Source organism: Dendrobates tinctorius, unplaced genomic scaffold (genome assembly GCF_039654945.1).
Source record: "Dendrobates tinctorius isolate UK_male_01 unplaced genomic scaffold, ASM3965494v1 ptg000003l, whole genome shotgun sequence".
Taxonomy (NCBI): Eukaryota; Metazoa; Chordata; class Amphibia; order Anura; family Dendrobatidae; genus Dendrobates; species Dendrobates tinctorius.
The window spans coordinates 24,925,630-24,947,832 of record NW_027361671.1 but is presented as its reverse complement, the minus strand read 5'-3'; the positions used below and the strand labels follow the sequence as shown (position 1 = coordinate 24,947,832).

The following is a 22,203-nucleotide window of genomic DNA, read 5'->3' as shown; positions in this document are numbered from 1 at the left end:
TGCGGGCTCGGCTTATGAGCCCGCATTGGAGACAGGGAGACTGCATATGATGTACATATTAAGGGGGTTAAACAAAAGATCTCTGTTTTGGGCTCATTTGCCCACAAAACTATAGTTCCATTAACCTTCTAGCTTGTCCAGGTGATCTTTATCTTTGTTCATGCAATGATCAGCTTCCAAAAACATATTGTCATGGGTTTACCGTGACAGAGAGGGGCCAGAAGACTGCGGTGTCTGATTCCACATACTCATGCACTGATTAGAAGCACTAACAGTGGAGGGGTTCATCTGTTCAGTTGAGAGTCTCTGAAGCTTTGCTGCTTTGCTGATCTCAGCTGTTCAGTGTTGGCCACTCCCTTCTGCTATATATACTCGCCTCTGGAAATTAGAAATACCAGCAGTAGTTTTCTCTCTCACCCATGACAGCACCACGGAGAGAGGGGGTCCACCCATCAAGAACAGGAACCTACAGATAAAAAGGCGGAAACTTCCGGTTCTGGCGCCACCATGTGCGGACGTGAGTGAAGGAGCTCCCGCTGACCACCGCAAAAAGCCTGCCAATACACAGAGCCCTGAGCTAAAGCTGACACTGGGAGTGCAGCGGTGTTATCTGAGAGCGGCCACGGCATGGATCGGTATGTTATAAGAGGATCAGGGAGAGAACGGGAGGAGGAGGAGAGTGGAGGCGTCCTACAAGGTGGAGGTACAATGATGGCGCCGGAGTCACAAGCGGGACAGGAGAGCCAGACAGACCAGGGGATGAGAGGAACGGAGCAGGACAAGGGGAAGGAGGCCCCCGTGACAGAAGGGGAACACAGCCAGCAAAGTGCAGCAGATTCAGGAGGCACGCTAGAAAAACAGCTATATATGCAGGGCCAAATGAATTTCAAGTTACTAGCAAAAGAAATGGCAGTTTACCTGGCTGAAGATTTCAAGAAGGCTGTAGCCGACATGATACAAGCCACCACCAAAGAGTTGCAGTGCAGGGTGACTCAGCAGGAGGGGCAGCTACAGGAGGCGGAACACAGGATCTCAGAGGCTGAGGACAGAATCTGCCAGCTAGAGGAACAGGTTAATGATTTAAAGAAACAGTCCTCCTACACTATGGACAAACTGGAAGATTTGGAAAACAGGTCCCACAGAAATAACTTGAAGCTGATAGGTCTCCCAGAGTCAATAAATGCACAACAGTTAAATGATCTATTTGAGACAGAACTGCCAAAGGAGTTGGGTCTGTCGTACAAGTGCAGAATGGAACGTGCCCATAGAATAGGTCCTCCTAGGGAGCCCTCAGCATCTGATAAAAGCAGTTCTAGACAAAACAACAAGGCAGCACAAAGACCGCGTCAATCCGTGGCAAAATACCTGAATTTTAAAGATAAAGAAGAAATACTTAGAGCCTATAAGGGGAGGCGGCGACCACTGATAATACAGGGACACAGAGTCCTTCTGTTTGGAGATTTTTCGTCTGAAGTGTACTCTACTATTCAAACGCAATGTAAGATTCCAATTGAATTATCCAGCAACTTTGCGGTTCAGAACCAGAGAAGGTACGATGAGGTCGTTCGTGGATCCTAAAGAAGCCATGGAATGTTTAAAACAACAGATGCCCTCTTCTGGACATTAAACACCAGCAAATACCAGCCCATCAAGAGAGGCGGGGGAAAGGAACATAGAGGAGGAGAGGGGGACGACTCAATCCCATACTTATAGACTAAGATCGGAGGCACATACAGAGGGGGACAATGAAGGAGTCTCAATGGCAAAAGAACAGAGACCCCCAGTGACAAGGTCGACCAAAAAAAGCCAAATAAGACAAGATGCAAAATGAATTAAGGATGGAGAATCTGACATAAAATACACCTCGTGATTGGTAAGGGCGTCCAGTTAAGGCTAAGCCATACAAGAGTCACTTGAGAGATGGTGATGAAGACTAAGCAAGATAAATATAAGCTTAGAAAGGACTGATTACTATCACCAACTCTCTGAGAAAAAGTAGCTGCACATCAGCAACATGTAAAAGATGTACGAAGATGCATTATCTACTTATATGTTCACTTGTCTGGGACCTAGGAGGAGGGACTATCAGATGTTCGTGGGGAGTCGCTCTTTTTTCCCTACAGATTTCATAAACTACCACACCCCATGGAATCCCTTTTTCTTGTGTTTTTTTTTGTTTGTTTTTTTCTTTCTACTTCCTCAGCTGGCGGGTTTTGTGTCCTCTTGCTCTAAGGGTACTAAGGTACTGAGAGGTCTTCACAGAGGAGAACTTTATGCCAACTCCTAACAATGACAGCTGGGGATGATCAGTATATTGGGAAGATGGACAAGGACAACACTAATTGCATGGTTTTGTTCTCAGTTGGTAACTTTTTCGGGGTAAAATTGCATCGCAACTGTTGAAATTATATTGTGGGGGTTCTCTTGGGGGTTGGGGGGGGACAAACTTTGTGCTCCTCTGACATCATGGATGAGGTGATGAAAGGGGTTTTTGTAATGTTGGAACAGTTTAGGAATTAAGAACTGTTGTAGCTATATGGAAGGATGGGGGACTTTTAAGTTCTAAAGACTTGAAGTTGGATCACGAGGTTCAGGGCTCAGGGCCAAATTATATATAACATCGACGGGTAAGGTTAGATGTGAGAAATAAGGCGGACGGGAGATAATTCAGTCTGGATAGTGGTGGAAAAAAGAGAAGTCAAAGACGTGGTTTCTACATGGGGTGGGAGGGCTGAGAGATGGGGGGACGAGGGGGAGGGAGGGAAAAGATTGTCCATGATTCTACTTGTTATATGCTAATGGCTAAGAAGATACTTAATGACATACCGCACACGAATAAGATAAAGTTATATCTCACTTATACCCGCAGAAGGAAATATCTTATACTAAAAAATGGTTAGGTTAATAACTTGGAATGTAAAGGGACTACGCTCACCAAACAAAAGGCTGATGATACTCTGTCATTTAAAACGGCTAAAGGTAGATATAGCCATGCTTCAGGAGATGCATCTAGCCAAGGGAGATTTTTTTAGGATGAAGAAACTATGGGTTGGAGGAGTTTATTGCTCTAGCGCGCTAGATAGGAAAGCAGGGGTCTTAATACTTATACATAAATCGTTGGCACATAAAGTGACATCTGTAGAGACAGACCAAGAGGGCAGGGTAATACATTTGACATTACAAATACATAACGATATTGTTAGTTTATATAACATATACGCCCCAAACATAAACCAAAAGAAATTCTTTACATCTTTACAGAATACATTACTTACGGATAAGGATGATACCATAATTATAGGGGGAGACTATAACGAGGTACTTAGAGAGGACGAGGATAGAAAAGGGAGGTTAACGGGACTGAGCATAGGGGAGGAGAAAAGATGCACGGGTAAAAAGGGTATTTAGAGGACATGATATTGAATTGGCAACTGAGGGATGCGTGGAGATCAACACACCCTATGGACCGGGAATTCACACATTACTCTCACACGCATAAGACATGGTCGAGGTTAGACATGTTCATTATTTCAGATAAGTTACTGCTTAGAACGCTAGCCGTCAATATTGAAGACATGGTGATCTCGGATCATAGTCCTGTAACTCTGGACTTGGCTGATATACACCAGAAAGGGACAGATTATATATGGCATTTCCCGGGATTTATGACAAAGGACTATGATTTTGTAAAAAGGATGGGAGAATGGTCGACAGAATTTGCATCCCATAATGAGGAATACAAATCCAACCCTAGACTATACCGGGAAACTGCGAAGGTGGTATTAAGGGGAAACATCATAGCACACACGCAGAGATTAAAGAAGCAAATAAAAGGCCAATTTATAAGGGCAAGTGGCGAAGTCAGGACAACATATATAAAATATAAAAACTCCCTGTTAGAAGTAGATAAAAACAATTGGATGCGAGCTAAAAAAGATTTCAAAGAATGGGCAGAAAAAAGGGAACAACTATATAAGAGTTACCTGGACATAGAACTAAATAGGTATGGTGATAAAGCAGGGAAAATAATGGCCAATTTGGCCAAGGGAAGGTATGCACATACATCTATAATGGCAATCAGAAATAGGGGAGGACAACGACTGACAGATCCCAAAGACATAAATCGGGAGCTAGGGAAATTTTATACTGACCTGTATAGAGAGGAAGGAAGACAGGACGCAACAGGAGACACATGGCTTGACAAAATTAATATCCCGAAACTTACGGACGAGGAGTTACAAGACTTAAATGGTTACATCACAGAGGAAGAAATACAGTCATATGTTAAAGTTTGGGCACCCCTATTAATGTTAACCTTTTTTCTTTATAACAATTTTGGTTTTTGCAACAGCTACCGTATTTTCCGCTTTGTAAGACGCACTTTTTTTCCCCCAAAATTGAGGGGAAAAAGGGGGTGCGTCTTACAAAGAGGATATACATTTGCGCTGCCACTGAGGGTACTTGCCGCGGCACTCTGCCCTGATGCTGCCGCTGCGCTGTCCGCCACCGCCGCGCTCCTGTCCCCCGGTGGTTTCTTCCGCCCCACCGCCGCCGCCGCGCTCTGTCCCGTTCAGCGTGGGGGGTCTCTGTCGCTCCATGCCTGCTTTCTTCCTGGAAAATGGCCGCCGCGCATGCGCAGACGGACATCAGTGCCGAGATGTCCGTCTGCGCATGCGCGGCGGCCATTTTCCAGGAAGAAAGCAGGCATGGAGCGACAGAGACCCCCCACGCTGAACGGGACAGAGCGCGGCGGCGGCGGTGGGGCGGAAGAAACCACCGGGGGACAGGAGCGCGGCTGTGGCGGACAGCGCAGCGGCAGCATCAGGGCACAGAGTGCCGCGGCAAGTACCCTCAGAACTGGACAGAGCGCGGCGATGGCGGCAAACACCGGGGGGACAGAGCGCGGTGGTGGCGGTAAGAACCGGGGGAGAGCGCGGCGGTGGTGGCAAGCAGGCACCGGGGGACAGCGTGGCGGTGGTGGCAAGCACTGGGGGACAGTGCGGCGGTGGTGGCAAGCAGGCACCGGGGGACAGAGCGTGGCGGTGGTGGCAAGCATCAGGGGACAGAGGGCGGCGGCAGTAACAGGCAGCGGCACGCTGCACATCAAAACACCCCCTCATCCCAGCAGCAATGTTCCACTCCGGCCTCCTCCATCACCACCCCTGGAAAGCAATAAGACGCATGGATTATAAGATGCACCACCATTTTATTAAAAATAAAGTTTTTTTCCTATTTTTCTCCTCAAAATTTGGGGTGCGTCTTATAATCCGGAGCGTCTTATAAAGCGAAAAATACGGTATTTCAGGTTTTTTTTTATTATTCTAGTGGTGAAAAAAAAAAGGTTTGTGTCAACATTTTCTGAGACCCATAAATTTTTCTTTTTTTCATTGATGTAAATGGGTGGGAGCTTGGTTTTTGCTCTCTGAGCTTGCAAATCTATTGATACCAATTTGGGAGTTTGGTGTACATATAAACAGGTCCTTCCATCGCTCGTTAATACTGACCTGGCAATGGGGCCCACCACGGAATTCACCAGTTCTCCATGGGCCAGTTCGAGCCTGGTAAAATATATTTTGTATGTTCTTTGTTTCACCTAGAGGACGCAAGATGATTTCATATAGATGTGATTTTTATTATGATTCTCTTAGTCACCTTTTAGTCTCACTTTGATGTGTCTTGGTCAGTCAAACATACTAAAGATATATGCATGTTTTAGGTATTTTACACCCTTTTTAGGTGCTAAGATTAATTCATATATCTGGCCTTTTGTCTTACTTTGGCATAGCACATAAAAAAACAGAGGGAAATTGATTTGACAATTTGATATGTGAACAATTTTATGTTCAGTGGCATCAGTTGTGGTGGAGAATGTTTTCCAGTGTGGTTAGATAATCAGTGCATTAAACCTCCTCTTTGTGTCCCACTATGGACAATGAACTGGTGTATAAGGCCTGGGGTCAGATGGTCATGGTCAATATAGGGACCGCAATGCTCCGACTGATCGTAGGTTGGGGGAACTGAACTTCCAACCTCTTATGTGTCTATGAGGTTGTAAGTTTGGGTTGGGACACCCGTGGTCTGTCCGGGCATTGTGCTCTACAGACTTTGAAATATGCTTATCTAAACCTGACCTTAGTGGAACATTGGTGGTATCTGGTATGGGCATTAAAAAAAAGATGGGACACTATTGAAATACTACTACTGAAATAGCAGTGTTAATGGAAACTACTGGAAATGAAGGGAGTACCATTAAGTAACCAACGAGGATGACGCTTTGATATTTCCAGGATCCCACAAGATGTGAGCTGGAATTTGTTTGGTTACTTTTGCAAATTTTCCCTTGAACTAAACTTGACACATTTTCTCCCAGACTGAACTAGAAATGTGCAGAATATTTCATTGTCCAATGATAGTTTTGTTTGTGCATAGAATTAGTTGACCCATTTAGGAAATCTGCAATTTTCTACATGATAAAAATCATTACTTGAATGGAGAACTTGTGATGTGAGATCAGAACAGAATTTAACTAGTTTTGTTGTACGTTGAATATTGAATTTTTTATTAGACATCAAATCCTTTTTGGGAACTTTACAGGGAAAAGATGTAAAATGTCAAATGCGATAATGAAGAATAGTTTTACTTTTCTGATCTGTATAAATGTGAACAATGGATTTTTTATTCATTATTGTATTTCATTGTTCTAAACACTAAAGTAAAGACAAATGTTCACCTTTATCTTGGTTTATAACAAAAAATGTAGGCAGGGTGTTTTAAGTAGAACCTGCTTTTCCTAATCTTCCTTAGGTGAAAGGAATTGTTATAATAGAAAGATTTTTTCCAAGAGGTACCATGGGATAGGCAGAGGCAGCCTTGCTCTTTCTGCCCTTTTATCAGTGGTAACATTTTTCCTATTGTAAAAAGTCATCACAAATGAACAGAGAATATAGAATGATGGCAGTCATATTGCCTGTTTAGAGCTTTCAGTGTTCTTTAAAAACGTAATAAAGGTCTCTACTGAGGTTGGATTAAAAGAACCTGTTAAGAAGGCAATTGCTTCCCAAGAGATAACCTCTAATGATAAGAAAAAGGGGAAAAAAGTGTTATTGCTGCTTTCACATTGTCAAGACAGAAAGGTCTCTGTATCTTTGTCCTACAAATGAATTTTGAGAATAATCTCATACTGCTTGGAGAGATAAAAATCCAGGTACTTCTTGCCTGCCAGCATCTTAAATTTTCACTAAGGATTTGATAAGGGATTAGAAGTTTTCTATTTGTGTTAGCTGCCATAGTAGTTGTGATCGGAAGCCGGGTAGAATAAGGGTCTGTAGGAACACGTGATTTCTGAATCCTATATACGGTAACTTATTTTATCGGAGCAGGTTATTACTGAAATTTTAACACATCTACAGATGTCAATCTTGTGATAGGGACAGTATATTGTGCTTAAAAATAAAAATATAAAGGGGTAAAATGTATTTCTATTCAGACTTTCATGAAGCACAGAACATACCATATACAAACATCACAAAATGCAGCAACATAGTATACCACAGTATCAAATACAAGATTAAAATGTTTCCTAAATATTGAATATATTGTATATAACGACCACAATTATAAAATTCCCAAATCGGCAATGCACCTTTTTTGTGTTTAGGGAGTCGGAGGATGGATGCCAATGATGACAACACTAGAGAAAACATTATTCTGGATGAAAGTTCCCTGCTAATGAACGAAATGGTATGACTATTGGAGCTTGTTTTGATGGAGTTTTTTGGGGCATTATTGCACCTTTAACGAGCTCCAGTTGATTATTTGCATGTCCATTGGTTTGTTTTTACTAGCTTGATATCACATCACTATAAGCTTATTGTGTCTTCTTGTTTCAACAATAATGATTATTTTTTTGTCAGCATAAACGGTCTTGTCTTATCCTACAAATGAGCATTTTTCTAGTTCACTGGGGGATCTTCGTCATCTTTACATGGACCCATAATCGTTAATGAGCGTCCGTAGTCGTGTATATGTCAGCAGCCAACTTGATAATTTAGTGGATAACCATAGACCATAAAAAAATTATCCCACAATTATAGGCTCTTTTTTGCAGTAATTTGTAGGTGAATTGGCCCCATAGGATTTCTCCATATAAACAAAATACACTCCTAATATAATAAAGTCCTAAGAAGAGAGTTGGTTTTGTCTCTCTCATAGATTACACTTTGTGTGCTAAAGAGCCTTTCCGAACAGATATAGTGAAAGTGGATGCTGTGATTGAATCTCGTCCTAAATCTGAAACTGTCCCTGATACTGAGAATGGCGGTGGAGAGGTTTAGTACTGTGTCCTCTTCATTGTTGCAGTGCGACCTCATTCAAGTGAATGGACCAGCAGCCTGGGTGGCTGGGAATGCCTCAAAACAAGCAATGGAAAAGTGACACAATAGCTGTGCAGCAAAATGCGGGCAAAATCTCTCCCAAAAAACACATAAACCATACACTGGAAAAACACATATGCAAGGTATAATGAAAAGGACACAAGTCCAATTAGTTTTCAAGTTGCAATTATTTACTTCTAGTAAGCATTCCAACAAGAAAGTACAAGAAAAAATGTTCACTGATATTTGCATGGATACAAGGCAAATACCTTCTGATATCACCAGTGAGTTCTGTGACAAGATCCAAAGCAAATTTGTGGCGTTTGCTTGAAAAGGGGCCCAAATTGTTGCAACAGGTGCATAGCTGCTCACCCATTCCCTATCCATGAAGTCTCCATGAAAGGCTGGTTGTATGTACAGCTGATGCAGCTCACTCCACAAATTTGCTTTGGATCATCTCTTTTTCGTTGTACCTTGCATGTGCATTTTTTTATATTATGGTGGGCCTCTATGTGTGTACTTTTTCCAATGTACTTCAATTAAATATGCCCCACAGTTCTTTCTTTATACCATAATTACTTTCTATGTTTTAGTTCTGATAACAGTTTATTTGCATTTCCCTGTATGTTCTTGGGCTTCCTCAGGGGGCACTGCGGTCACGTACCTCTATTTCTGTCACTTCTGTGCTCTGATGATATTTTGTTTTGGTAGTGGTGATGGAGACATGGCTGCTTCTTCTCTCACACCACCTTGCGTCTGTCCCTGTCCCTGCCACCCTGGTCATTGAAACAAGTTGTTGGCTTCTGTCACCGCTTTAAAATGAAGAGTCATCACGGGGTGGCGCAGCTGTCACTCGCTCTTCTTTTATCACCTTCCCTTGGTGATGTCTCTTTTGAGTGAACAAGGTGGCAGGGACAGTAACTGTGTTGACTGAAAATGCGGGATGGCATGAGAGAAGCTGTGGTCACTTTTCTATCACTGCTACTGAAGCAGGACGTCATTAAGGGACGGCCATGACAAAGCTGTGGAAAGTGACCGCATCGCCGTTTCTGATGTTACTTCATTTCAGGGCAGAAAATGAAGTACTGGAAGTGACTGCAACCCCAGACACTCGATTTTTTTTTGAGAGGGAAGGGTATTGAATATTTAATTGAACTACATTAGAAAAGTGGTTGGATTATTAAATTATGCAGTTAGGCAAATAATATGAAAGTTTGGAACAGCTCATTTGTGTGCTAAATATGCATTGTAGCCACTTAATTCTCTGAATCAGTGGGTTCCGCAGGTTGGTCCCCCACCAATCATAAAATGACAACATTCTTAATTCAGAAATTGAACACGTTCGCTCTCAGTGACCAGAAGAGCCATCCCCCCAACTAAGTAGTCTGCTGAGGTAGGGAGAAGATGGCTAGACACTACATCAAGAGGGTATGAAGAATATTATTAACAATAGTGATCCTCTTTGTACAGTAGGGAGGTACAGACATACCGTATATATCTATACGCATGATCTAAAACAATTCAGCCCTAGAGTATGATGGCAGTGCTCTTCGTGTATTCTGAGATGTTAGCCATGTCCCTTGAGTTCCTAATTTCGTATTTTTTTTGTACAATTTGTGTTATAGCTTTCCTTGAAATTTGGTTGGAGGAACAATCTTAAAGAACTGTCAGTTCCCCTAATGAATAGTATTAGCAGTGAACTGGAAATGGCGACCACTTGTTTTCTCCAGAGCGGTCAGGCACAACTTTCTGAAACAGGAAAGTCCCAATTGGACCTTGTACACATTTCCAAGACCTATGAGTGCTATGGAACCATCTCAGAAAAGCAAAAGCCAAGAAAAGTTGCTAAGGTAAGATTTGGAACACATGTACAAGCATTATTAGTAAACCCCACATTGATTGACTTTCTCTTTTGGGTTACTTTATGTGATAACTACACAATCTACAGTATTCATAACTTGACAATACAAAACTCATAAAGCGCTCATCTTAAAGTGAGTATAACACAGACATCCTGACATGAAATTCCCAAGTAGGTACACTAGCCTCATCAGGTCTAAAAGACCTGTTTAACATAATTGTGTATGCAGTTTGTATCGTGAAATCTGGGGACACATCTGTTTTGAAGTCATTGTAACTTTTTTTTTTTTTTTGTCGTCATTGTCTTTTGTGACTTGATAATAGCCCTGATTGTAGCTTAAATATGTTAATAACTAAATCAATAATTTTATCCCCAGTTTTGCTTTGACATCATGGAAGAATATGACAAGTTGTTCCCGCTGGCTTTGGCATGCACATCTGATTCAGTACATGACATAAGGAGTCACTTTGTGGATGCGTTTAGCAAAACCGCAACTTCAGTCCTTACCAGACTGGAAGAATGGAGTTCACGAGTGCCAGACAGCGCTGCTGTCAACACTGCCCTTGTTGTCCTGTCTTCTGCCGTCCACGTCTTATATCATGCATTACACTATAATGAGCAGATGAGTAAGAGGTAAAGGTGACTTTTTCTTACGCTGTGTCCATATTACCTCTAAAGGGATAAAAGGTTCATAGCTTTTATTTTCCTATTGTGATGAAAAAACAATAGAAATTTGCACATATCGTTCAACTGACGTGCACTGGTGTAAGGATCAAAAATTCCTTTTGGTAGATGGTTTGTTAGAGTCAGACACTTAGGATTTTTCTTATGAGTTCAAACCACCAAAAATGTCTGTCATTTTTTTAAACCAATGAAAAGCACCAGTTTTTTACATGGGATATTCCTTGTTTTGGACCTAAGCCCCATTCATTCACTTACAAAAGGGATGATAGGCATAGTATATGGACCAGAGTTGTGCTGTTTCTTGAAAAATCTTAAAACTCTTTAATGTGACCCTCCACCCTGGGATTTAAGATCAACTATTCATTTGTCTTGTATATTCACCCTACATGGTGTCCTCTACTCCCCTCCTCTCAATTTCTGCTACTCAGAACGGCTTTCGTTTACTTTTGCTTTCAAGATTACCTTTTCCAAGTTGTCTTGAGGAGTGCAGTGGTAATTGTAAACCGCTCCCCCTCTGTCTTCCCTGTGCAATGGGGTTTACTTATCACTTTACTCCACATGCCGCTGTGGCAGCCATCTTGGAAGGAGGCGGAACAGAACATCAATCTGCACGCAGGAGGCAGTGGAAGGTAAACCGAGTACACTAGGCGGGAAGACTAGACATAAGTAAGCCATATTAAGTGTCTGGAGGGGGGTAACATGATTAGAGAGGCATTTAATTAATCACAATCATTCTTACCTCTCAATGTTTAGCGAAAACTGCTAAATGACATGTTCTAGGAGTAAAGGCCCCGTCACACACAACGATCTCGCTAGCGAGATCACTGATTTTGTGACACATCAGCCATAGAATCATAGAATCGTAGAGTTGGAAGGGACCTCCTGGGCCATCTGGTCCCACCCCTTGCTCAAAACAGGATTCGCTAAATCATCCCAGACAGATGTCTTTCCAGCCTCTGTTTGAAGACTTCTATTGAAGGAGAACTCACCACCTCTCGTGGCAGCCTGTTCCACTCATTGATCACTCTAACTGTCAAAAAGTTTTTTCTAATATCTAATCTGTATCTCCTCCCATTCAGTTTCATCCCATTGCTTCTAGTCTTTCCTTGTGCAAATGAGAATAAAGATGATCCTTCTACAATGTGACAGCCCGTGAGATATTTGTAGACAGCTATTAAGTCACCTCTCAGTCTTCTCTTCTGCAAGCTAAACATTCCCAAATCCTGCAACCTTTCCTCAAGGCAGGGTTTGCAGACCGGTCACCATTCTGGTCGCTCTTTTCTGAACTTGCTCCAGTTTGCTGATGTCTTTTTTTAAAATGTGGTGTCCAAAACTGGACACAGTATTCCTGATGAGGTCTGACCAAAGAGGAGTAGAGGGCAATAATGACTTCACGTGATCAAGACTGTATGCTTCTGTTTATACATCCTAGAATTGCATTTGCCTTTTTTGCTGCTGCATCACACTGTTGACTCATATTCAGTCTGTGATCAATTAGTATACCCAAGTCTTTTTCACATGTGCTGTTGCTTAGCCCTATTCCTCCCATTCTGTATATGCTTTTTTCATTTTTATTGCCAAGATGTAGTACTTTGCATTTTTCCCTGTTAAAAACCATTCTGTTAGTTGCTGCCCACTGCTCCAGTTTATTTATATCTTTTTGAATCCTCTCTCTCTCTTCCCTAGTATTAGCTATCCCTCCTAGCTTTGTGTTATCAGCAAATGTAATCAGTTTACCCTCAATTCCTTCATCTAAATCGTTGATAAAGATGTTGAACAATACAAGGCCCAGGACAGAGCCCTGTGGTACCCCACTTGAGACATTCTTCCAACTGGATGTGCAGCCATTTCCGACCACTCTTTGGGTCCGATCACTAAGCCAGTTATGAAGCCACCTAACAGTTGCCTTGTCCATTCCATACTTAGCCATTTTTTTAATAAGGATTGTGTGAGATACTTTGTCAAATGCTTTGCTGAAGTCAAGATATACTATATCTACAGCATTTCCCTGATCCACCCAATCAGTGATTCTATCATAGAAGGAAATTAAGTTAGTCTGACATGACTTATTAGTTACAAACCCATGCTGACTCTGTTTAATCACTTCATTTTTGTCCAGGTACTTACATACATGTTGTTTAATAATTTGTTCAAAGATCTTTCCTGGTATAGAAGTCAATCTCACTGGCCTATAGTTCCCTGGGTCCACCTTCTTCCCCTTTTTGAAGATAGGAATAACATTTGCTCTTCTCCAGTATTCTGGGACTTCTCCTGTTCTCCAAGAATTTTCAAAGATTATGGAGAGGGGTTCAAAAATTTCTTCTGCTATCTCCTTCAGAACTCTGGGGTGTAATTCATCTGGACCTGGAGACTTGAATTCATTTAGGTTAGCTAAGTGTTTCCTCACTAACTTTCTGTTTATAGATATGCTGGATTCTTCTATTCCCTTAATAGGACAGTGAAGAACCATTGATGTTACATTTCTTTTCTGAGAGAAAACAGATGCAAAATAGGAATTTAAAAGTTCAGCCTTCTCAACATCCTGTCTTACCATTTCATCCTTTTCATCCTGTAAAAATCTTATAGCATCTTTGACTTTTCTTTTACTTTTGACATATCCCCAAAATCCTTTATTATTGCTTTTGACATCTCTTGCAAGCCTCAATTCATTGTCAGCTTTAGATAATCTGATTTGTGCCCTGCAATTTCTGCAGACAGCATTATATTCTTCTTTAGATATGCCTCCCTCTTTCCATTTTATAAACATTTCTTTCTTCCTTTTTAGCATGTGTTTAAGTTCTAATTCTTCCCTCTTTTCAGAATTGTTAACGATTGTGCTTTGAGAATTTCATTTTTCAAGATTTCCCATCCTTCCTGGACATTTTTGTCCTTAAGGATATCCAGCCATTGGATCCCTCCAATTCTCTTTCTGAATCCCTTATAATCTGCCTTTCTGAAATCTAACCGTGACGTCTGAGTATTCACAGGTCTTCCTCCTCTAGTTATCCAAAATTCTAAAATAGCATGGTCGCTTCCTCCTAGGGTCCCAGCCACTTTTACCTCCTCAACCATTTCCTCCCTGTTTATAAGAATTAGATCCAAGGTAGCAGTTCCTAATGTTTTCTCCCCTACCTTTTGGAAGATAAAGTTGTCAGCAAGAGAGGATAAGAATTTCCTTGACCTCTTAGTTTTGCCTGAGAGAGATTCCCAACAATTGTCTGGATAGTTGAAATCTCCCATGACAACTATGTCATATTTTTTGGAGAACTTGGCCATTTGATGCATAAAGAGTTCATCCATATCTTCAGCTTGCACAGGCGGCCTGTAGTAAATGCCTACAATGGTGTCCTTTCCATTGTTCTGTCCTTGTATTCTTACCCAAACAGTTTCCAGATATACACGTTTCTAACATACAATGCGACACCTCCTCCTCGTTTATCAAGTCTGTTTCTTGCAAATAAGTTGTATCCTTCTAGTCTTGTATTCCAATCATGTGTATCGTCCCACCAAGTTTCAGTGATTCCAATGACATCATATTTCTTTTCCTGCGTTAGTAGTTCCAATTCTCCTTGTTTGTTGCCCATGCTTTGTGCATTAGTATAGAAACATTTTAGTTTGTGATTGGTTTCTCTTTCTCCAATATTTTTATTATTTAGATTCTTTTGTTTTTGTTCTTCCTTTCCACTTCTAATAGCAGAGTTCTCAATAGCATTTGTCAGGTGTATGGCTTTTTCTGGCCTATTGCTTCCCTTCCCACATTGTTCTAGTTTAAAGCTCTCCTGATGATCGCTGTGTGTGACGGGGATCAGTGACCGGCCCCCCTGCCAGTTATCGCTGATCGTGCAGCATGGGCCAGGGCTGTTTTTCAATCGCTGGTCTCTCGCTGGCCAGCGCGCATCGCTGCGTGTGGCAGCGAGAGACCAGCGATCAGCGACGCTGGTTTCTAATGTAAACATCGGGTATCCAGGAGCCGCGGCTCCTGGATACCCGCTGTTTACCTTGGAAACCGGCGTACCCGCTGATTTCCAAGGTAAACAGCTGGTATCCAGGAGTCGCGCGGCTCTTAGATACCCGATGTTTACCTTGGAAACCAGCGTGTATGCCGGTTTCCAAGGTAAACAGCGGGTATCCAGGAGCTGCGGCTCCTGGATACCCGACGTTTACATTAGAAACCAGCGTCCAGCGTTGCTGGTCCTGATCGCTGCAGGGGCTGTCTTGTGACAGCTCACCAGCGATCAGCCTAACGATGTCCCAGCGATCCCATCATGTCGGATCGTTGGTGGGATCGCTGGGACATCGTTATGTGTAACGGGGGCTTTAAAGCTCATGGGGGAGCTGGACACAGCTCGGCCAAAGTGCTGCCCCCTTTTGTACGTGCGGTTATTCCGGGTGTGTTCATTGAACACATGTGGAATCACCGCATCCTATACATAGACTGTGTAATTTATCTTACGGAGCCTGAACATCTCAACAAGATAAATAGACATGCCTCGGTGTAGAAAGACGCGCCGCATGTGCATATACGCAGGTCTGCCACCTGTGTCTTTGACCGCATAGTGGAGATGGGATTTCATAAAATCTCCTCCACTCTGCTGTAACATCTGCCGGCTGCGGATTGGGTGCTGCGGCTGTACACAGCGTCCAATCTGAAGCATTTCCTGACCATGGAAACATACCCTAAGAAGACTTGATGGGGCAGGAAGGAACACTAGTGTAAATTAATGAGTAGCTTTTTTGCTTAAAATGTCTCAAGTCCGTAAATGGTTAACCCCTTCACTACCAAGGGTGGTTTGCACATTAACTCCCGGGCCAATTTTTACAATTCTGACCACTGTCCCTTTATGAGGTAATAACTCTGGAACGCTTCCATGGATCCCAGTGATTCTGACATTGTTTTCTCATGACATATTGTACTTCATGTTAGTGGTAAAATTTCATTCATATAACTTGCGTTTATGTGTGAAAAAATGGAAATTTGGCGAAAATTTTGAAAATTTCGCAATTTTCCAACTTTGAATTTTTATGCTCTTAAATCACAGAGATATGGCACTCAAAAAACTTAATAGATAACATTTCCCACCCGTTTACTTTACATCAGCACAATTTGGGAACCAAAATTTTTTTTTTGTTAGGAAGTTACAAGGGTTAAAAGTTGACCAGCGATTTCTCATTTTTACAACACCATTTTATTTTTAGGGACCACATCACATTTCAAGCCACTTTGAGGGGTCTATATGATAGAAAATAGCCCAAAGTGACACCATTCTAAAAAATGCACCCCTCAAGGTGCTCAAAACCACATTCAAGAAGTTTATTAACCCTTCAGGTGCTTCACAGGAATTTTTTGAATGTTTAAAAAAAAATGAACATTTAACTTTTTTTCACAAAAAAAATTACTTCAGGTTCAATTCTTTTATTTTACCAAGGGTAACAGGAGAAGTTGGACTGCAAAAGTTATTGTGCAATTTGTCCTGAGTGCGCTGATACCTGATATGTGGGGAGAACCACTGTTTGGGCGCATGGCAGAGCTCGGAAGGGAAGGAGCGCCGTTTGACTTTTTCACTGCAAAATTGGCTGGAATTCAGATTGGATGCCATGCCACATTTGGAGAACCCCTGATGTGCCTAAACAGTGGAAACCCCCCACAAGTGACCCCATTTTGGAGACTAGACCCCCCAAGGAACTTATCTAGATATGTGGTGGGCACTTTGAACCCCCAAGGGCTTCACAGAAGTTTATAACGTACAGCCGTACAATTAAAAAAATCATATTTTTTCCACAAAAATGATCTTTTCACCCCCAATTTTTATTTTCCTAAGAGTAACAGACCCCCAAAAGTTATTGTGCAATTTGTCTTGAGTACGCTCATACCCCATATATGGGGGTAAACCACTATTTGGGCACATGGCACAGCTCAGAAGGGAAGCTGCGCCATTTAACTTTTTTGGCTGGAATTGAGATAGGACGCCATGTCGCGTTTGGAAAGCCCTTGATGTGCCAAAAGAGTGGAAATCCCCCAATTCTAACTCCAACCCTAACACTAGCTCTGACCCTAGCCCTAACTCTAACCCTAGCCCTAATGGGAAAATGGAAATAAATAAATAAAAAAAATTATTTTATTATTTTTCCCTAACTAAGGGGGTGATAACGGGGGGGTTTGATTTACTATTTATGGCGGGTTTTTATTTTTGGCAGCTGTCATACGCTTAAAGACGCTTTTTATTGTAAAAATAGTTTATGCATCACCACATTTTGAGAGCTATAATTTTTCCAGATTTTGACCCACCGAGTCATGTGAGGTCTTATTTTTTGCGGGACGAGTTGACGTTTTTATTGGTACCATTTTCGGGCACGTGACATTTTTTGATTGCTTTTTATTCCGATTTTTGGGACGCAGAATCAACAAAAACCAGCGTTTCATGAATTTCTTTTGGGGGGTGCGTTTACAAAATTGATAAGGCAGTTTTATTTTTCTGGTCAGTATGGTTACAGCGATACCTCATTTAGGTTGTTTTTTTATGTTGTGGCGCTTTTATGCAATGAAAACAATTTCTATATAAAAAATAATTATTTTTGCATCGCTTTATTCTGCGAGCTATAAGTTTTTTATTTTTTTGCTGATGACGCTGTGTTGTGGCTCGTTTTTTGCGGGACAGGATGACGTTTTCAGCGGTACCATGGATATTTATATGCGTCTTTTTGATCGTGCGTTATTGCACTTTTTGTTCGGCGGTATGATAATAAATCATTATTTTTTGCTTCGTTTTTTATTTTTTAACGCTAAAGGGGTTAACTAGTGGGACAGTTTTATAGGGTGGGTCATTACGGACACGGCGATACCAAATATGTGTACTTTTATTGCTTTTTTGTTTTATTTTCAAAAAATGAATTTATTAGGGAATATTTTTTTTTTTATTATTTTTACACTTTTTTTTTTACTTTATTATAATGTCCCATGGGGGACATCACTGTCCTGTGACAGATCGCTGATCTGTCACATCACAGATCACTGTGACAGATCAGCGATCTGTCACAGGCACTGCTGCAGGCTTCCTCATGCTTGCGCTCTGCGGGCAGTGAGGAAGCCAGCTTCCTGCAGGCCCCTGAAGGTCCCTGTTGCCATATTGAATCTGGGGACCTGCAGGGAAAGAGACCCCCGCAGCGTCGCTGCACATCGCGCTGCTCTGGGCGTCGCAGGGAAGCACGGAGGGAGCCCCCTCCCTGCCGATGCTTCCTTTAATCCCCGGTACACCGCGATCATGTTTGATCGCGGTGTGCCAGAGGTTAACGTGTTGGGGGACACATTGTGCCAGGTGTCAGCTGTGATAATCAGCTGACACCCGGCCGCGATCAGCGGCGCTCACCACGTGAGCGGCGCTGATCACATTAGACGTACTATTCCGTCCTTGGGACTTAGGTCCCAGGTCACATGGACGGAATAGTACGTCAAATGTAGGAAAGGGGTTAAAATTGCAAAGTGCTTGTAAAAACAGATACCTTTGCAATTTACTTGTTATTAAAAATCTTTCCTATTCTCAAGAACATAAGGTTTTTATTTTGGTTTGTAGCCTTGTTTACTAGCCACATTTGCAATAGTCAGTATCCAGGGCGCACACACTTGCAGCTGCAGATCCCTTATTCTTTTCTAAAGTTGCAGAGACAAAGCTACCTCTCCACTGGCCCTATCTGTCAATCTCAAGGAGAGCTCCTCCCCTGGCAAACAGGAAAGTCCTAAAGAAAATACTGTACATGTACTTTAACATAAGAGGAAAAAAATAACAAGGGAAACAGTAAGTCTATAACTCAGTCAAAAAACAATAAACATTAATCGATCAATATCATTAAATTGTATTCTATGACCGAACAGGCCGGACCAATTAAAAGACAGGGGACAGTCGGTAGAAACTAAATTACAGGAGAAGAGGAAAAGTGGAAAAGTAAAAAAAATAGCCAGCAGAATCCCACAGTCTAATCAGCAACATAATCTTAATTAATAGGTATATAATTAGTAAATGGTAACATCCAGGTTAAAATTTAATTAAAAAAAATAGACAAGGACGCACACAAGGACATAAAATAGCAATAAAAAAATCTTACAGATAATATATAAGTAAAATACTGCCATATAAACCCAATAATATAGCAAATAAAAATAATGCATGTGAAATTATTAATAATAGTGTACCAAAGAAAAACACGTGATTATAATCCAGCCATAAGATATAAAAAATACAAATAAATGGTGGAGTTATATAATCAAAAAATACTATAACACTACTATATTGGTATAATAGTATACAATAGAATAGAAAGTGCAAAGTGCGCAAAAGTATATGCATATAGCCATCTTAATATCTCACTTATATGCTGGCATATTTCAGACCTCAAATAATGCAAAGAAAACAAGCTGATGATCATTTAGAAACAACAATACTAATGTTTTAACTCAGGAAGAGTTCTGAAATCAATATTTTGTGAAATAACCATGATTTTTAAAAACCGCTTTCATGCATCTTGGCATGCTTGCCACACCATTCTTTCACATTGCTTCTGGCGCAAAAATTTAAGCAGTTCTTGTTTGTTTGATGGCTTGTGACTATCATTGATCCTCTTGATTACATTCCAGAGGTTTTCAGTAGGGTTCGTGTCTGGTGAATGGGCTGCCCATGACAGGGTTTAGACGTGGTAGTCTCTTAATTCTTGCCAGAGCTGTGTAGTTCAGCGGTATCCACACTGTGCAGTGATGAGGCACTGGCCCAGCAAAGTTCTAAAGAAAGTCTCTTTGATGTTCAGCATACTCACAAAACTGAAAGTAAATATGATCCTCCGGACTGCACCGTCGTGTATGCTGAGGGGTGCCATGCCTTTTGCTCCGCTTGACTGTGTTATTTCACACAGGTGGAGCTCTCTGCAGAGCCACCTGCTCTGCATGCTTGCAAGACCCAACTGACACACCCAACCGTCTACTGCAGGGGTGTTAACAAGTTACCTGTGGCTGTAGGCCACATAGAAAACCTGGTCGGGAAAGAAGCGGACTGCCCCACTATCATCCTGTAGTCCGTTAAAATAATAAAAGCCCACAGCAGGTATTCTTAAATTTGCATTGGACAAATAGCTTGCCCAAGATCAAAACTTACTATTATTTTGCATTGCAATCACAGCTATGCCTGTGAATGCAATTCACTCCCGCGACCTCAGTACGCCTCTGTGCTCATCCTGGGGGAACATACATTGACCATTGCATATGACACCTGCTACTGCCTCACATACCCCCCGCCTCTGTTCAAACTTGTGGAGTTGAATATTTGTCACCATACGGGGGGCCCATGACAGGGCATTCACATGTCACTGACTTACCCGCCTATGCTCCACTGAGAAACCAGTTTTGTAGGGTGACTCGCACATTCCTCCCCTTTGCATTTCTCATCCACTCATTGTTACGTGACCAACCCCCTCCCCATTCTCCGTTGCAAAAGACGCTTTCCTGACTCCCGTAACCTAAGTACTGGGCTTCTGGCACTCGGTACGGTTTGTATCACCGAGGTCCACTCCGGCAGCTCCGAGAACAAATCCATATTCCGTCGCACCTGAGCCTCCAGTCGCTGCTTATCAGCAAGAGCTCCATTTGTCTTAACCTGACTCCCCGCTCTGTCCTTGGTCGGTGCCAGAGAGTTCCCCGTTGGTACAACTGGAGTCGCCTTCATGACCACACATTCTTGGTTCCTCCACGCATCTCTGCGTGTGACCCTGGAGCTGAGCTATTCCAAACTTACCAGGGGACATTTCCTGCTTGGGGATCGGTGGGATCTCCACGACCTCTCTTGCCATCACCTCTAGGGGCAATCTATCAGTGTTACACTCTGTCCCTAGGTTGGCAACCCCTATGGCAGGTATCCCTGACTCGGGATCTTCAGGTTCTGCACCTGACACAACATTTACTTTGGGAGGATTAATCCTGGTCTCCCACAGGAACCAGAACAGGGGCAAGTCTTTTCCCAACACAGTCCCATATGGAAGGGACTTCACTACTTGTCTGATGTCTCCACACGGTGTGGAAAAAATAGCCTCTGCGTTTGGGTACTCCCGGAGTTTGCCATGTATACCCTTCACCTCCACTTTCCATCCTTTGGGGTTGTCCCCGGCAACAAAGGACCAATGGACCAAAGTCACTAAGATCTCCGAGTCCAAGAGAGCCTCCATTTTGTACCCGTTGACGAGTACCTGGCACAGTTGGGTTTCACTGCCGGCAGTGCCTGTAGTGACGGTACACATAGGCACACGGCGAGTATACCTGCAGTCCATGGGTTCAGATGTCACAGGGCAGTTGGCAGCTGTTACACCGCTCCGCCATACTCACCCGGCCTCCACTCCCACGCCGCAGTCGGCCTCCGCTCCCACGCCGCAGCCTCTCTCCACCCGAAGGCCGCGGCGGTCACCTGAGATGGGCTCGCGACCGATGCCTTCCCTGCATGCTATGCGCATGCGCCATAGGCCGCAGCCGCGCCTCCCTCCTGCTTCTTATGCTCCGGCTGTGCCCTGACCCGGAAGCACCTTTGGACCAATGGCTGACCAGACGGGGCCATATCAGGCCGCTTCCTCCTGAGGGAGGCGCCTGATCATTGTGTTTCCTAACACTCTGGCCTCACTTCATCGTGTGCACTCTGCTCCTGCAGTTCCAGTGTCGGCTGCTCCTTGCTGCAGCTTCGCTGTCCTGCTACCCGTGTTCCTTGTTCTCTTCCGCAGTTCTGTCTCCAGTGTTCCTGCCGTCCTGCTACAGTCCTGCCTTCAGTGTTCCTGCCGTCCTACTCCAGTCCTGCCTTCAGTGTTCCTGCCATCCTACTCCAGTCCTGCCTTCAGTTTTCCTGCTGTCCTACTCCAGTCCTGCCTTCAGTGTTCCTGCCGTCCTACTCCAGTCTCAGTCTTACTCCGGTCCATCCTGAGCCGCCCCTCTCGGTACCGGCTACCGTGGTACTCGAACCCCTGGGCCTGCTCCTAACGGTCCCTGTATAGGGGTCGGTTCCACCTGGTAGCTCGCCCGGGGACCCTCGGTGCCACGGCCCAGAGGGTCCGCTCCGGAGGTTCCTGCTCCAGACCACCCACGCTTACAGCAGCCACATGTCTGGGTCCTTGGCACCGCCAACACTTAATAGCTGCGGCACGACTATACCTTGGGGTTGCTTTATGGGAAACGGGACTTTTGTCATCCTTACTTCGGGTTACCCCCTCATCACGGGCTCGGTCCTGGTTAGGCCCAACTGAGGGTTGTGGACTTTTCCCAGGCTCCTG

The 22,203-nt window shown here is 43.1% G+C and overlaps 1 protein-coding gene across 12 annotated transcripts in view; it reads left to right on the top strand.

Annotated features, from left to right (window-relative positions):
* KIAA0825 (KIAA0825 ortholog) overlaps nucleotides 1–22,203 on the top strand; it is a 556,500-nt gene that overhangs the window by 100,098 nt on the left and 434,199 nt on the right. For all 12 annotated transcript variants that reach the window (XR_012234833.1, XR_012234815.1, XM_073589638.1 and 9 more), the window contains 3 exons: nucleotides 7,658–7,740; nucleotides 9,998–10,222; nucleotides 10,610–10,866. Coding sequence is in view for 10 of the 12 variants with exons in the window: in XM_073589638.1 (XP_073445739.1) it covers nucleotides 7,658–7,740; nucleotides 9,998–10,222; nucleotides 10,610–10,866 (565 nt within the window). In the remaining 2 variants the exon portion in view is untranslated. The remainder of the gene's footprint in view (nucleotides 1–7,657; nucleotides 7,741–9,997; nucleotides 10,223–10,609; nucleotides 10,867–22,203) is intronic.